At 40.6% G+C, this 16,526-nt stretch overlaps 1 protein-coding gene across 7 annotated transcripts in view; it reads left to right on the top strand.

Moving 5' to 3' along the window:
• The window catches only part of LOC105683153 (lachesin), a 154,097-nt gene that overhangs the window by 125,595 nt on the left and 11,976 nt on the right, over positions 1-16,526 (top strand). For 4 of the 7 annotated variants that reach the window (XM_048649237.1, XM_020851481.3, XM_048649239.1 and 1 more), the window contains exons 4-8: positions 256-463; positions 1,042-1,197; positions 11,595-11,723; positions 14,658-14,795; positions 15,420-15,581. In XM_048649237.1, the coding sequence (XP_048505194.1) occupies positions 256-463; positions 1,042-1,197; positions 11,595-11,723; positions 14,658-14,795; positions 15,420-15,581 (793 nt within the window). Of the gene's footprint in view, positions 1-255; positions 464-1,041; positions 1,198-11,594; positions 11,724-14,657; positions 14,796-15,419; positions 15,582-15,651; positions 15,758-15,904; positions 16,452-16,526 lie in introns of those variants that run through there. The other 3 variants (XM_048649241.1, XR_007276764.1, XM_048649238.1) reach the window with 3 other exon arrangements.

Below are 16,526 nucleotides of genomic sequence, written 5' to 3'. Positions count from 1 at the left end.
ATTGTATGTATGTACCTTCGTTCGTAGGGGAAATGTTCGATCGTTGCTGATAATTCGTTATTTCTGTTTCCTCTCGAAACAACGATGGTACAAACAAAGGCGATGAGGAATTGACTGTTAATGTCCGCATGTTCGCGTTATTATTCATTCACCATACGGGGTCCATTCAGCTGTTTCGATCGCTGACAACCAACTAAATCATCGAACAGCTCGTTGATCTGCGCTGTGCATTATAGGCGTAATAATTTGTTACAGGTGGCCTGGGTCAGCGTTGATACGCAGACAATTTTGTCGATTCATCATAGCGTGATAACGCAAAATTCCCGCATATCCCTATCCTACAATGACCACCGATCATGGTATCTTCAAATAAAAAATGTTCAAGAGGAGGATCGCGGATGGTACATGTGTCAAGTGAATACTGATCCGATGAGAAGTCGTCGCGGGTATCTTCAGGTGGTAGGTAAGTTTCCGTCGCTGCAATTTCAAACCCCGACTCCTCCGTAATATAAAGAAGAAAAAAAAACAACTATAAACTCGGCTAAGAGGAGAAAAGAAGGAAGGAGAAATAAAGATAACGGAAATAAAAGGTATGTGAGGTACGGAAAAGAGTAAAGAAATATAACATGATAGAAAGAGGGGAGAGCAAAAAAATTAAGAAAAGAAAAAAATTGAGTCTGAAAGAACAAGGAAAAATGAAAGAGGAAAAGGAAACTCTTTTTGCGAGCCCCTTTCTCGCGTTTGTCTCTCGCGCGTATGTTTTACCCCGGTTGTCTTCGGTCTAGTACATAAAAAGCATTTCTGATTTCTTTGCCAGATTCATTATTATGTTCCGCCCGACCGACCGCTAATCATTTACCTCGATCGAATTTCAACAAAAAAAAGTAAGATCGTGTAACGAGAGAGATAAAATGAAATTGAATATAAAAGAGAAGAGTGAAAAATAAAATTTTGAATCTATATTGATACAGTGGAGATTGTACGACATTATTATGCTCGCATTTATCCATTCATTCATTCGTTTACTTTTCATTATTACAGTACCACCGTCAATCGTTGACAAAGAGACGAGTACCGACATGATAGTTCGAGAAGCTTCGAACGTCATTCTGAATTGCAAGGCCGTTGGATATCCGGAACCTTATGTTATGTGGAGACGAGAGGATGGCAAAAATATCAACTACAACGGGGAAACAGGTAATATTTAATTAATTTAATGCGGTACACGCGCAGTTACGTTGGGAACTGTAACGCGCTCGTGAATTAATTAGTATCTGCATAGGTGAAACCGTATACACAGTTAGAAGTACGTACGCACGTATGATGCGAGCGTACGTACACCACATCGTTCGATTTATGCCGGCGATATCAAATTGGCAAAATGTTTAATTTCATTTGGATCACCGTGTTTGTTTGAGATTTAATTGATATTCGATACCAGACTTTATATGCGTGCGGTACGACCGATCGCGAGTATGGGTACCACCATATTCTATACGAATACACGGTTATACCGACGAAATACTTGGATAACAATTTGTAATCTCTGTTCATCGGATATTGCAAACTTGTCGAACGACCGATCGCGTCAATACCTGAGTAGCCGATATCGAAATGGGAAAAACTCTCTTCGAACTTTGGCGCAAACCACAAACCACAAACCACATGATTGTTTCATTGATTCGTTTTTTTTTTTTCATTCATTTTTTTCTTTCATTTCAAATATGCGTAGATGGAGTAGCTTTTATCTCGAAAAATGGAAAACGAAATAGTATCGCAATTGTTCACCGATGTGGTTTGCCATTAGCTTATATTCCGCGAAGCGTGCGGCTTCTGAGGACATAGCTTGAAGTTTTCGATCGATGACGTAGACGGCGTCGCTCTTTTGAAATTCGGTTCTCAGGTATGCTGCATACATGCAGTTCGCGCGTGATTTATCTAAATTTCACGTTCGACTATCGCATTCCCAGAATCTTTGGCATCCGAGAAATGGGAGGCTGGCGTTGAAACTGGAACGCCGCGATCGAACCAGGCTTGAGAAATCTCCAAGTCCTGAAAGTTGAACCGATATCCCGCGTCCTGAGATCGAGTGCGGTGAGAGTATTTCGTGATTCTCCCAGCCCCGTCGCCCCCTCCCCTTTTTTTTCGCCACCGTTCGACGAGAGCAGGAATTTCCTCTTTTCTCTCTCGATGAGGGAATAGTGAAAATTCACTCCGCCGGGATCTTGTTCCACGTGCGCATGTTATTTTTCAATTAACTGACTACACGTGACCACAATTCGTGTTCAAAATTCAACCCGTCTCAAGGGGTTAATCGTGCCCAACGTATACATCTGAGGAAATTTCCGTGTTAACATTGCGGAGCTGGTTGAATTAATTTCGGAGCGACCAGGACGTGGTTACATGAAAATTTTGGACTCTAACAGTTACCAGACAGTTGTTTTAATCGTATCATTCAACTTTTCTTCACTGTTAGCACACTCCTGTCGAGCGAAGGACTCTGACTTTCGAAATCTGAAAAACACGACGGACGACGGAGCACACCGCGCATCGGTGAAATGTTTTCTGCTTTTATTACATACCGACGATTCGTATCGATTGATTCTTTCGCTTCATCGATCTCCGAATATGTAGGACTTCGCAACCCTCCTCTCCCTCTGTTCGGTCAACAGGTTGCGATCAAACCGAGGGATATGTGAATATACCATGACGCACGTACATCTGGCAGTGGCAAGGGAATTTTATTTCCGATGCGAAGATAAAAATTTTACTCCCGGGGCAAATTTGGAACGTGCAGAGATCTGCGGAAAAAAAAAAAAAAAATTAATATTCGATGCGATAATTCCGAAGTCAGGTGAAATGAGATTCCGAAGCACAGCGTGTGTTTCATCCTAACGGTAAAGTTCGTTGAGAAGAATCGTTCGTGAACGGGAGATTGTCTCGGATGGTCGATTTCAGTGTGTTAGGTATTTCGATAACTGGCGTCACCCGGAGGACGTTAATTAGAAAATTGAAGCAGAAAAAAATGCACGTACATCGATATACATACGTACGGGTATTCGAATTCCCATAAAACTTCCCGAATTCGTGGCGCTCGAGAACTTTGGGTTGAACTGGCGAAAGCACGTAGTATATCGGTATTGATCCGTGTACAATTTCGCGTTTCACCCCACGCTCGGGCATTTGTGAGGTGTGATTTATTAATTGCATTCACCGGAAGATAAACAGGAAAAAGTAATTCTCCCGCTATTTTTCTACTTCCTGTTGTTCCATAGAATTATATATAACAGCAGCGGTTCATGAAATATTTTAGATACAGGTTATTGCCATAATTCAAACTGATTATTTCGTAGAAAATCAATCGCTCCCCAACATACTTGATTTGTAATCGAGTATATTTCACTACGGGCGAATACAGCGAGCTTCCGATCAATTAATCAAACTCCTCGATCAAACTCCAGCGCATATCGATATAACACTTCTCTTCAAAAACACGATCTGATTAACGCTACATAAATTCTATCGGAACGAAGACTATATCCATTCGACCGGGAGGTATTATATGCAAAAAATCACTTGTTCTCCACAAATATGATTCATTTTTTCATCATTCATTAGTCACTGATTCGTGTATTCTTTTTCTATTAGTTCAGTGAGTTGATTCCGACAAAGTATAAAGTTCGATCAGAACCTGGAATTCTGTTCTTATACATTGTTGTTTCGAATGTAGTTTCTTGCTCATCGGTTATCCACTAGTGCCACGTTCAGATATTTTACACTCCTAATTTCGTCGTTTGCCTTTTGCTCCAAAATTTTACGTATATTTTGCGGTAAAGCGTTTTTACAGGCGAACTGGATTAAAATTTGTTGTACCACAAATTAATTTTCACGTAAGAACGTTCCATCAAAGTGAAGGGTTTTTCCTATACCAAAATTGTGCTCATATTTTTCAAGCCTGAATCCGAGAGATGAGTAACGAGGTTAGGATTACAAAAACGTTTCATCATTTTTATACTCCAAATACTGTATGTAACGACTGAATCTCGTCACACGACACACAATTTATCCGTTCAAATTCATTTCAATTGAAGAGAGAAGTGGAAACACAACCATCGCTTCCCGCGTTTGGAAATCGAAAGTTGAACGTAACAGAGACTTTCAAATTTGTCTCTACCATTTTTTTTTGTTTAACTTAGAGTTGATGAAATTAAGAGTACATATTTTTAAAGAGCCTGATAGGCTGCGAGTGCATCCTCATGATCTACAGAGTTTTAAGATTGCAACTCGAAATCTTTTCGACCAGTTTATTATCCACACCAGGTCGAACTTCATGTTGGCCGATTCACTAAAAAATGGAGCCATGAATGCCACAGAGATGATGAGAATGAATTATAAATTTCTCTCATTTTGGTGAACGAATGAGTCACAATGTACTCGTAAACGTAGCTCGCTAAACGGCAATTTGCACCCTCCAAGGCGAGGCTGAATAATTAAATAACGTTCTCGAAAAAATATCAACTGTGTGTCTATAGCACCACGTCGACCTTTTCACGTAGGCCTTCAACGAACCTGCTGTACGGTAATTTGTACACATGTACAAACTCATTTGAATAGGTGATAATTGAGTCATAAAAAAATGTTCTTCCAAATTGAATTCAAATATTCAACGTCGTCTCCATAGACCTAAAATGTTTCAAATCCAAGAGGTCAGAAATTCGTTCCCCGGTCTAATACTTTTTTCGATACTTTTTTGAAATGTAATTTTTGTTTTTTAATAACTGACTATACATGCGAAGCATTTGTACGTTCCCAATCGAACATACGAGCATAAGATGAGATTCGGATCATTCCTGTGTAGCCAAGAATCGTTGGTCCGAATCTAATTCTTGTTAGACCCTATCGGTCGTATAAAAGTATACGAAACCATAGATAATAGGGTTGATGAGTTGTATCGATCGGACAAACCTCGGATGGCCGGAGGTTGTTGCGTGGAAATTTTTTAGCGTTCCCCAATAAACGCGTTAACGGTGAGAGCGTCGTCATTAGCATAATTGGAGGAAATATCGAAGCGCGGAGCTCCGATGGTTATGGGCAGCCATAGCACGCATGGTTTCGTACAATCGAGGACGGTTGGATATCATTGGGTATACGGTTGGATATTGTCGGAACGTTGCTGTTCGCTATACGGCTCCACTAACTGATGTGTTGGCCTCTGGGGCCCGAGGGGCGGCTAACGCCATTACTTCCTGCCTGATAGCCTCCAGACACCCCCGCGGACGCTCCCCTTTGCCACTTTGCCCCTTAACCCCTTTTCCCGCTGCCCCTTCGTAAACCACTCTTTTCTCCCTACGCTACGTGGAACGGATTCGCCGATTCGTGCGCGCGCTCTCTCGCGGCTTGGAAAACCCGCGAAGAACCCCTGAAGGGATATACGTGGCGTCGCTGCAACGCTGTAGAATACCGTGAAGGAGATATAAAGAGAATAGGGATAAAAGGAGCGCGATGGGGAAGCAAATCGAATTTGGTAAAACTATCGTGGGGCTCTACATGCGGGAACGTGTCTGCAGGGGAGGATCCACGCTCCACCTCAACGTACAAAAGGTATAGTTTCCGCAAATATGGAAGAAAGAAATCGTCCTGTTTACTCTAAACACAAAGTACAAGACCTTACGCAAACATAACAAGTTTCCAAATACCCACTTCCGTTTGTTTTTACCTCCATCTCTTCCGGTGATAACCAGAAGCATCCTCGGAACTTGCGGACGTTGTATTATGTACACTGTATACCGTATACGGCTGTACGACACGGGCTATTTCATGCCAACTTGACCCCCGTTCAGCCTCATCATTTCCACGATAATTTCATCCCAACTTTCTCAAGTTGTGCAGTTCCACCTCTGCCAACATTCTAACCGATACTATTTTTTTTTTTTTTTAGCAGTAGCAGTAGCAGGTGTCTGCTTTCTTATGTTCAACAATTCATTTCGCCGTGGTCGTTTGCGAATTGCGTGATTTATCAGAGAGTAATTAAATACTTAATTAAGTAAGGGGGATGCGATCGTGTCGGAGGACTGTATCACGGTCTAATGGATACCAGGAAGTAGGAGGTTACAGGTCCGGTCTGAAGAAGTACCATTGTTCGTTTCTAGATGATAGATTATTTTAAGGAAAAGATTTCCTACTATTTCTTCGCCCGTAGCACGTTGATTCGTGATCCGGGACTATCCAATAATAATACCATTGTATCTGACTTCACAGAGTCTCACAATACTTCAATTGAAACAAGAGTCGAAAATTTGAACAAAAGACTCGAAACACCTACATTTTACAATGCCATTGTCACAGTCGGAACGTACGTATACATATCCGTACAAATCCACGTTGTACGTTCGCTACTCCTGGAACGACATAATGTGATTACTCGAGATCGAATTACTTTATTTCATGGTCTCGACGTTATTCGATTCGATGTCAAAATGAAAATCGCTCACAGTGCCAAAAATTATGTGTTCTCCCGCTTATAAACCGAAACTCAGATCGACGAGAAGTCGCAAGCGCGGAATTTATCTAAACCTTGAAGTTTGTGATCAAAATTTCGCCCTTGATTTTCAAATTTCAGCAGAGCTTTTTTCGTTCTTTACGCATATGATCTTTGACTAGCTAGAGATGTAGCGTCACCCGATGAGACAATGTCACATAATTTCCTGGAAGCTGTACGTTGACTATATACGCGCGAAAGGACATTTTCTGGGAACTTGTTCATTCGATTTTCGCGCAATTTGGGATTAGTCCGATGTACATATTTACCAAAGTTGGAATTGACGTTCAAATTAACGTTAATGCGATTTTTTTTTCTTTCAGAATTTTCATTACCGCGAAATTATTCTACAGCTCTTACGAGAAATAATCGCCTCGCTTCAAAATGGTATAATAGCTTACGATGAAAGGACAAATATAATTCAGAACGCGCTCTACTTTGGACTTACGGCACGGTGAACGTTGCTTGGTCTGCAGAATTATAAAAAAGAGCTATTGTGCCGTGTCTTAATAAGATTAGATGAAAAAATAACCATACACTCAACTATACGAAGTCTATTCGCGGATCTCTGGTTTGACTTCATTATATCTAGATTTTTCATCATCCGTCAAATGTGAATACTTTTTTTTTGGTATTTCGATTTCTATCATGAATATTTTATGTATGGGATCGTGTTTATACCACTTGCACGAAGTTATTCAAGATCAAAGAACAGAGAGCGATTCGCACTCTCCCTTTAAGGAAGCACCAAAAACAACCTGATCGAGTAGCAATCGAACCATCGAGAAAACAATTTTCAGTTAGTGAAAGCAAATGAATGAATAAATGATTAAAGCATTCCCGTAATCAACAGTATAAGAAAAGATTTTGTTTTCAACGTGTTGAAAAGTATTTTATTTTGAGATTTCTCGTAGCCACGTATATGGGTCTTTGATGGAATTTTATTTTTTTCGAATTCTTGGGTTTTCAATGAAGTAAAATCTCTTTGGAACCTTCGAGGCAGCTTTAGAAAATTGTGAATTAAATTCTGTATTCAGGGGGCTATGTAAACCGGTTGTCCCCGCAGAAAATTAAATTTTTATTCCAAAGGTCGGCTCATGAAATTAGTTAAGGACGTTCCACGGAGCATGTACTCGAGTGTACCTACTCAGAAATATATTATTGTTATCGTCAAAGGGCACCGTTCGGGTGAAATATGAAAAACGGTATAAAAAAATGAATTATACCAAAAATTTGTCGTGGACACAGTTTAACGAAAATTGAAAAGCCATCGTTGCGGGAAAAGTGCGAGGCAGGTATGTTCATATCACTTCGGAACGTGCGCACCTATGATATACATATAATATACATAGGATATTGAACCACACCGAAAGCATGTCGGAAAATAGCGTTAAATATTCATTACACAATTGGTCAGCGACAGTCGGTACGGGACATTGAAGTACGTAAGCCCATATTTGTAAGTGTATGAACATAAATCTGTAATGAGCAACAGGTTACACGTGCATTTTCAATGTGATTATATCAATCAATCAAAGTTGGACTAATAATAATAGTCGATTATAACCTCGTTCTCGGCTTCGTGATTACACAAATGGATTATTATCGTTGTTATTGTTCGTATTGCATGCGTGGGAGGAAAGGTGAAAAGACTCGTAAGATTGATGATTTTACACCGCCGATCTCCACTTGACGTGGAAAATGTAAATCGTTGGAATACCCTAGTTGGTGTTGCGTGCGCGGAAATTTCTTTTCTCTCTTCTTTATTTCGTCGTAATTACACATCATTGCACAGATGTACCGTAAGTATTGCGGCGGCCATACTTATACAATCCCCATTCTCATCACACCACATTTCGACTGTATCCGAACCATCGGAAAAACAGGTAGAAAATATCGAGCAAAAATTGATGTGCATCGAACGGTGTGAACAAAATACCATGTAGATATATGCATACATTTTACCAACACAATAATCAAACCAACGTTTCACCTACGCGAGTCATAATTATAATCTGATTCAATGGTAATCCGATTGATCGAGATTAATTCGTTACAGTCTCAATCTAATTCCGTTTGCTATAACATGATTATGCATTTGCAATTATTTCAATTGATTATAAACGTACACGAAACCTTCGTGACGTACGCATCTTTCTCAATTTCTCAATCGAAGAGGTGATGCATCGATTTTTCTTTTTTTTTTTCGTTTATTCTCACGTTGGATTTTCATACATGTCCTCCTGTATATAGATACAGATATATTTCACAAGTACACCCTAATTTATTCCCCCCGTGTCGCTTTGATTCTATTACATGAAAATCTGATGCGGATGTACCGCGTGTACGTATACATATATGTACGTATGTATCCACACATACTTTTATGGGTATAATATATACGAATAAATTATGGATATAAAAGGCGTTCAAGCGAGGTATTGTAAATTTTCAAGGAAATTGCAGATAAGTGTATAGATATGGCGTATTCAAGCGTATTTCGTTTTCGCTAACTCGTGAAATATTTCAACCTATTACCAAATTGTATTTCGTGCACGACTGCGTTGATTTATTACAACGTATAAGATGCAACGTGACGGTGTTTCTTTTTTTTTTTTCTCTTTCTTATAAAAACTATAAATCTGTCCGGTGTTCACATTATTTTTCAATGGGTATCGTAACGCATGATATTATTTGCGACTATAGAGTTTCTTCTTCTCTCTCTTCTTTCTTATACTACGATAATTACTTTTACGGAATAAATTTCTGCTCTTCACGATTTACGAAAATAAATATCGTCCTTCGTACATATTTCGGAACTCGGTACATTCTCGTGCGTCATGATCAAAGGATATTCACACGGAGAAGAGAATGAAAATCTTGACTAACTTCGGAGCGAGTCGAGCGATAAATCAGTCCTGAATGTGAAGCGATTCGACCTCGATTTTTGCATAATCTATTCTTATCGAAATCAAGTCGACAATGAGAAATCACTGCAGCTATACCTCTACGCCACTCGATATCTGTAATGATATTTGTCACTCGATAATCACGTTCCTAGAAGTAACGTACCCGGCGTACCGCTGCGCCAGCATCTTCGAACAGCCGTCATCGTAAGTCGAGTAGCACGCCCCGCGGCTGTGTTCAGTATTTGAGGAATAATTAATGAATTTTATCTTTGTCGCGTGTCTCTCGTCCCGGCCGACTAGCGGCGAATGTGTTCGCGCGTCGAAACAAATCGCCTGTGATTTGGATGCAACACGTATGTACACATAAATGTAAATACATAGCTACCTACGGTAAAACAACGCCATTTATCAGTCGTTACGTTTACACACACTCCACAGAAGCGGGTAGAAACTCTGTGCTGTACCGTACCGTATGTGTACACGGCGTTACAGGTAGAGGCGACGCCCTGGGCCTGGGTCGCAACCACGCCAATCCTTGTCTACCTTTTTTCTCGTTGCTCCTGTCAGGGCTCAGATCCCGAGGGACTTTCATGATTAAAATCTTATCGGATCGCATTGTGTACATGTGTATTATAATACGGCGTAGGTATGTGACGTGCAACACGACGATGCGTACATATTATCCGAGGCACGTTTGCCTTTGTTTCTTTGCAAAGCAATGCGTATTAGATATCGTTCGCATGTGTAACATGATACGTGTGTTGTACTGCACTAATCATTCTCCTCTTCATCACCGCTGTACATATAATTAGGGAGAACTCTCTCTACGCAGCTCATTGTCAGTTCCAGGGAGGAAAATCATCGCGCGTGACTGAAAACTCGGAAAAAGTTTTATTGCCGAAATCTCAGGGACGTGATGTAATGTTTCGACTCGCGTTAGACAAAATAATTATCGCTAAGACTATCACCCGAGTGGTGATCGTAGGAATACCTTTGTTTCGAATTCTAGATTCTTCTCATTTGTTGGGGATTCGCTGTTCAAGCGGAACGAATAGTTTGAATATTTTTAAATTGCGCAAATTATTCGTTGGTGTTATAATATCTATGGATGCTAACGGATAACCCGGACAATCGGAGTATGCAGATAAATTCACGTTTATTCTCATTTCAAATTCAAATACTGCAACTCATCTTCGAATCACTGCAATTAGTTGATTCATTCGGAATCTGAAAGACGAACTTTATATGAAACCAAATAATAATTATCACGATAAGTAATGAATAACGAAATTCTAATTCAATGTGACACAATTCTCACCTCCGGTCACAGGTTTTTCATGTCGGCTAAAGTCAAGATAGCTGTACGATGTGTACCGTATCCTTGTAGTGTGTGTATCGTGTGCCGACACCAGTCTGCCCAACACTCTGGACATACGATTCCAAGTGCTGATTGTGACCCTAATTAGTGGACATAACCACTTGTGCAACGCATGCGGTTGGGTTTCACCGAGCTTATTATATTCGGACTCACGTAATTACATAAATACAAGGGGTGCTGAAACTGTCATGTTTTTTGATTACCTACGTCGTCCCCAACTACGACGTTTAGGTTTAGTCTCTAACTTGTACCGAACGTACTTCGCATCCTTTTCGGCGAATCCGAGTAAACGTGGCAATTTTGGGGGGACAAATTTTACTTATCGGTACGTATCCGTCTCGATTTGTTCCCTCATTGCTGCTTGAAAAATAAGGAGAAATCATCGAGCCCCCCAAGACTCGCGTTCTGCCGACTTGTCGACGAACTGTAACGAGGGAGGATTGATCGATCGTTCGGACTGGGAGGGATTTCGATCAAATATCAACGGATATAGTCCGATCTCGTAAGGTGGAATGATCTCCGATGGAATTGAAAAAAAAGTTCCAATCAACTAATGTGCGTGAACGAATTCGGGCTCCGCTGTGTACCCACGTTGTGAATGAGTTTCGAATGACTGACGAATCATTTGTGATTTCGAGAAACAAGGTTTCGATCAGCGAGATCGATAGCGTGAATTACCGTTCGTATCGTACGTGACATTACTTTGTTGATATTGCGACGTTCCGTTTTACCAATAGCGACAAATTATTTTTTCCCTACAATGTTGCAGTGGAAGTGGTGAACGGAGAAGTGCTTCATATCGCGAAGATCAGCCGACTTCACATGGGGGCGTACCTTTGCATCGCATCCAACGGCATACCGCCGTCAACGAGTAAAAGGATCGTATTACTCGTACAATGTGAGTATATTCGCGAGAACTTCGTGCCGCCATAGTTTTCCATCGTGTATCACTAGTTTAAATAAGATCCAGATAGTCGCGTCCTCGTCAGCCGGGAAATTATAAAATTTCGATGAAGCGCGCTACTACACGTTATGCGCCATTACTATCGGTAATATATCCATTCGAAGATACGACAGAACGTTTCAGAACGATGAAAACGGTAATTGTCGTTTTAACAACGTAGACCGAATGCTCTAATTACAACTCGACAAAAAAACAACAACAACACCAAAAACAATAAACACGATCGTCGTTAATTCAGTACCTTCTGGTCTCGTCGTAGCGAATTATACTCGCTTATGCTATACGTATGCACCTGGCATTACCGCAATCGATCCTCAAGGTGCACTAACCCGACCATGGCGTATTTCTCGGTATAATGCGGACTGCGATAATTCAGTGCACTTGTCTGATATGCACTGAAAATTATGACAATGAGTCCCGGTGTGGATCGAGTACCGGAGGACGTGACCCACAATTTTTGGGCAGTAGGCCGATGCACAAGTAGCTTCGAAAGTATCTGACTATATTTTTTTCTACGTTAGAGTTTCAATGTATAATAAGAAGAACGGTCAGATATAATTTTGGTGTTTGGAGTTGCCGTTGGTAATCTGAGCTAACGTAAGAAATATTTATTTCATCGGAATGCCTATTATCGTATAAAAACGGTGAAATACTTGGGCACATTCTGTCAAAATAATGTGTGTCATTCCCCGAATTCTTATGCGAATCGATACCGTCGATGAGGAAAAAGTTTCCGAAGCGATCGGCATCTCCGAAAGCCCCTGGAAAGCGATCTAGATCGGAAAATCTGAAAATTACTGGTCCGTTTGGAGCGAATGTCCAGCTCGAAAACTCAATCTCTTGTAACGCTAGGTTCAGATTTTGAGGGATTTTTGTGAATTAACAAGCAAAAGAAATTATGAATTCCAAAAAAAGAGAGAAAAAATCTGATACGCGGATAATACTTGTACCTACTTGAAGATAGACGGTAAAGTTTTATACAATCGCTTCTAGGATTCAACGCGATATGAAAAAAATTTGTTAAAAGCTCCGAAGTATTGTAGAATATAATATCGCCTGTACGTATATGTATGTATACCGTAAGTAGATATACGCACGTAGGTACAATTTTTGAAGTGCAAAATTGTGGAAATATATGCACGAGATACTCGAACATCTGGGGTCTCTATTGGCGTTGGAAAGTTACGAGAGGTAAAATACTGGCGAGCGAGGATAGGTTTTGTAAGTTTGGAACTCGCAAGTGCTGAGTTTTCTCAGGAGCCGCTCGCTCCTCCCGTAAGAGTTGCGGGTAGGAACGTGACGCGACGAGTACATTAAGGATTAGAAGCAGTGCAAACGTGGCAAAAATTTAGTATCCCGCTCGATTCTCTTGGATATATTATCCCGTGTCACGATACGTGCAACCCTTGACCCCTCTCAGGGATAGATATCAAGTGAGAATAGCGTAAGCGCTGTATTCGGAGAGCGACGCTATAAGGGACAACGACGCGGGAGTGACGTAGGAAAAAATTTAAGTAGCCGGACCGAAGACACTTCCATAGACCCAGACGTTCGCCGTGCACGTAACGCGGTGGTTTCGCGTCGTATATGATAAATATATATATATAAAAATGATAATAATAATAACAATAACAAACGCGAAGCGTAAAATCGCCGCTGGTTCTCACGTGGAAATTGTGCCCCCTCAAATAACCTGAAAGCATCCCCCATTACGGTGAAGAAAAGTGGACAGACTACTGAAAGGCTAGCAACGCGGCACGATCGCACTACGTGTTTTGTACGTTAACAAGTCCCGTTGGTTGGTTGACATCCCATAGCTCTTAGATCGAGTCCACGCACGGCCTCGGAATGCACTCGAGTTACATTATACAACCGTTTGTTTAAATATCCGGTTACATCTCTGGCTGTCCCACCGTGTGGAGAGTTCGCGTTCATTCGTTACCCACTCCGGGGGTAACACGATAATATAATCACATGGAATTTCTCTTTGACTTACCGGAGGATTCGCCCCATAGCTGTTTGTTCGCCGGTGTTGGTACAATTCCTGAAGGGGTAATGCGAATCCTTTGGTACGTGTGACGCACCTGCATACTCGTACACCTCGTACGGAGTGAAAACTAGCCGCAACGTCAAACCCGCAGAATGAACGACGCAACTAGGTTTTCGCGATTGAAGCCAACTCCGCTTTGTCTGTGCAAACTCACAACTGTACCGAACCATTATGCGTATTAGGTACGCAGATTATTCGACAATGAGATGGTCCGGTTCCATTGCCTCCGGTATTCACACTGTTTCACGTCTTAACGGACACACAAGTTCATATGCCTCTTCCATTGTACATTCTGTCTCGTGAGATATGAAATCGGATGCTCGAAGAATCCATCGTTCGATCGATTTAATTGTGGATTCTGGATTCTTTTGCCGATCGGAATTGCTTTATAAGAGATAACGGTGCGACTGATCGTTGACAAATGGAGCCGGTAGCGTACGTTATATCGATAAATTCGAGCCGACAGTATAATATAAATACACCACAAATATGTACTCTACATTGTCGAGTTCGACGCGACCTGCCAAGGAAATACACGTACGTTTCCGTTCGACAATCGATAAACGTGGGGGGCATATTCTTGCACTCTCTTCATACGAAAAAAATGAAAGCCACTGGAAAATATGTAATAATAACTCCGTGGCGCACGTCGAGCCAAAGCGTAAAGTACAAAAACGTTGCGACAATACTGCCGTATGATAATAACGAAAACAACAACATCATCAACAACAACAACAACAACGATAAGAGTACCTTTTGGCCGACAGTGTTTTATTCTGAGGATTTATTAGCAAGTGATCATTTTGTTTGTTCCGCAGTCCCTCCGATGTTGTCGATACCAAATCAATTGGAAGCAGCCTATATGGGGCAGGACGTTACACTGGAATGCCACACCGAGTCCTTCCCCGCTTCGATCAACTATTGGACAACGGAGCGTGGCGACATGATTGTCTCGGGTAATGTCAGGATTTCATTGCTCGGGCTTAAATAGCTATGGATTCCAAAAAAAAAAAAAAAAACTTTTCGAATACACGCGCGTGACGTGAATGAAAAAAAAAAAAATTAAAAGTAAAATAGTAGAAACTGAGAAATATTTTGTGGAAAATTCAGAGAACATAGAATTATCGATGCATAAAATATATATCCATATACCTATATGTATAAAATGATCACGACCTCGAACAAGTTTCGATCGTCGAAAACTCATTATAATACCTTATAATTTTTAAAGTTTATTCAAACACGGGTAAATTTATTCACGTTTATTATACATATATACGTCCAATATATCTACCCGGTAAAACTGAACCGGTAGAAAGTTTTTACCGAGTTAAGCCTTTCATGGTCTTTTAAAAAGTGCAATAGGAATGTGATTTTAGGTGAAGTTTTATAAAAGTTTTCAGTGCAGCTATAGCTGCAGGTTACATGTCGCGTTGATTAATATTGGAGTATTTCTTTCAATTTTTTTCCACCGGAAACGAACCTTACAGTTTCCACGTTACGTTCCAACGAAAAACTCCGATCCATTTTGATCCTTTGTCGCTTTTTTTTCCCTCGTGTTGTTGATAAAAATGATGTAGTTTTTGTTTCAGGCGAAAAGTACGAAGCCGTGTCCATGGAGAACGGGTACAATCAGTACATGATGCTGAAGATAAGAAATGTTAGCCAAAAAGATTTTGGCTCCTATAGGTGTGTCGCCAAAAATTCACTGGGAGAAACCGATGGGTTCATCAAACTGGACGGTTGGTAAATTTACTTCGCGAAATCGAGCATGCATACTTTTCTTTTTTTTTTTTCTTTTGTTTCACCCAGAAATCCGACTGAATGAAACAAGGATTGAGCGAACTATTTCATGTAGATTATACGGACCATCGCGATCGACGGAATCATGGTTAGGTGCGGAAATAATTGGAATCTGGTAAGGATAAACCGCAGTAATCCCGAACTATACGACACTTTCCGAACTCGTTAACATACCCATTTCGCAAATTTAACGAGGCTTTTCCAATCAACACCCTATTGTTAACTTTACACCCGGCTAGAGTCGATCCATTTATTGTTAAAGATCCAGATGGACACAGAGGAAGAAAAAGAAATGATTACGTCATTAACGGCATGTGAGAGTGGGGAAAAAAAGTCCCCGAGGAACTTTTTCGGACCTCCTACGCTTGACGTATTTTCAAAATCGCGGTTCGCTAGGCAGTGCCTGCGCTGGCTTATAAACTCATAGATCTGCGGCGGTAGTCTTGACCCTCGAAATTAACTGATATCGATCAGCGCCCGAGGTCAAGCATCGTTACCGGTCGCCCTTAAATCTAAGTGGCGGTTAAATTGAAACGATATATTCATTTCGGAGGTAAACCTTTATTTTTGTTCTTCCTCTTGACGGATAATTGGACCGTAACTAAAATTACTCCAGGTAATTTTCCAATGAAAGAAAAAAACATTTTCATACTCTCGTACGAATATCGTGTACTACTTATCGTATTACGTTCGTGAAATTGAGAATTTATGGAAAAAAATTGGACGAATCGTTAATAACAACTGATATTTGACGATGCGAAGAAATGTTTCCTTCGTCTTTCATTTTCTCTTTTTTTTTTCTTTTTTTTTTTCTTTTTTTTTTTCTTCATTCCACTTTATTCATGCGTGAGAGCAGTCTGGATTCAATTCGACTTTTCACGGAC

Source organism: Athalia rosae, chromosome 2 (assembly GCF_917208135.1).
Source record: "Athalia rosae chromosome 2, iyAthRosa1.1, whole genome shotgun sequence".
Classification (NCBI taxonomy): Eukaryota; Metazoa; Arthropoda; class Insecta; order Hymenoptera; family Athaliidae; genus Athalia; species Athalia rosae.
The sequence above is the reverse complement of the archived record's forward strand: the minus strand, read 5'-3'. Positions and strand labels throughout refer to the sequence as shown.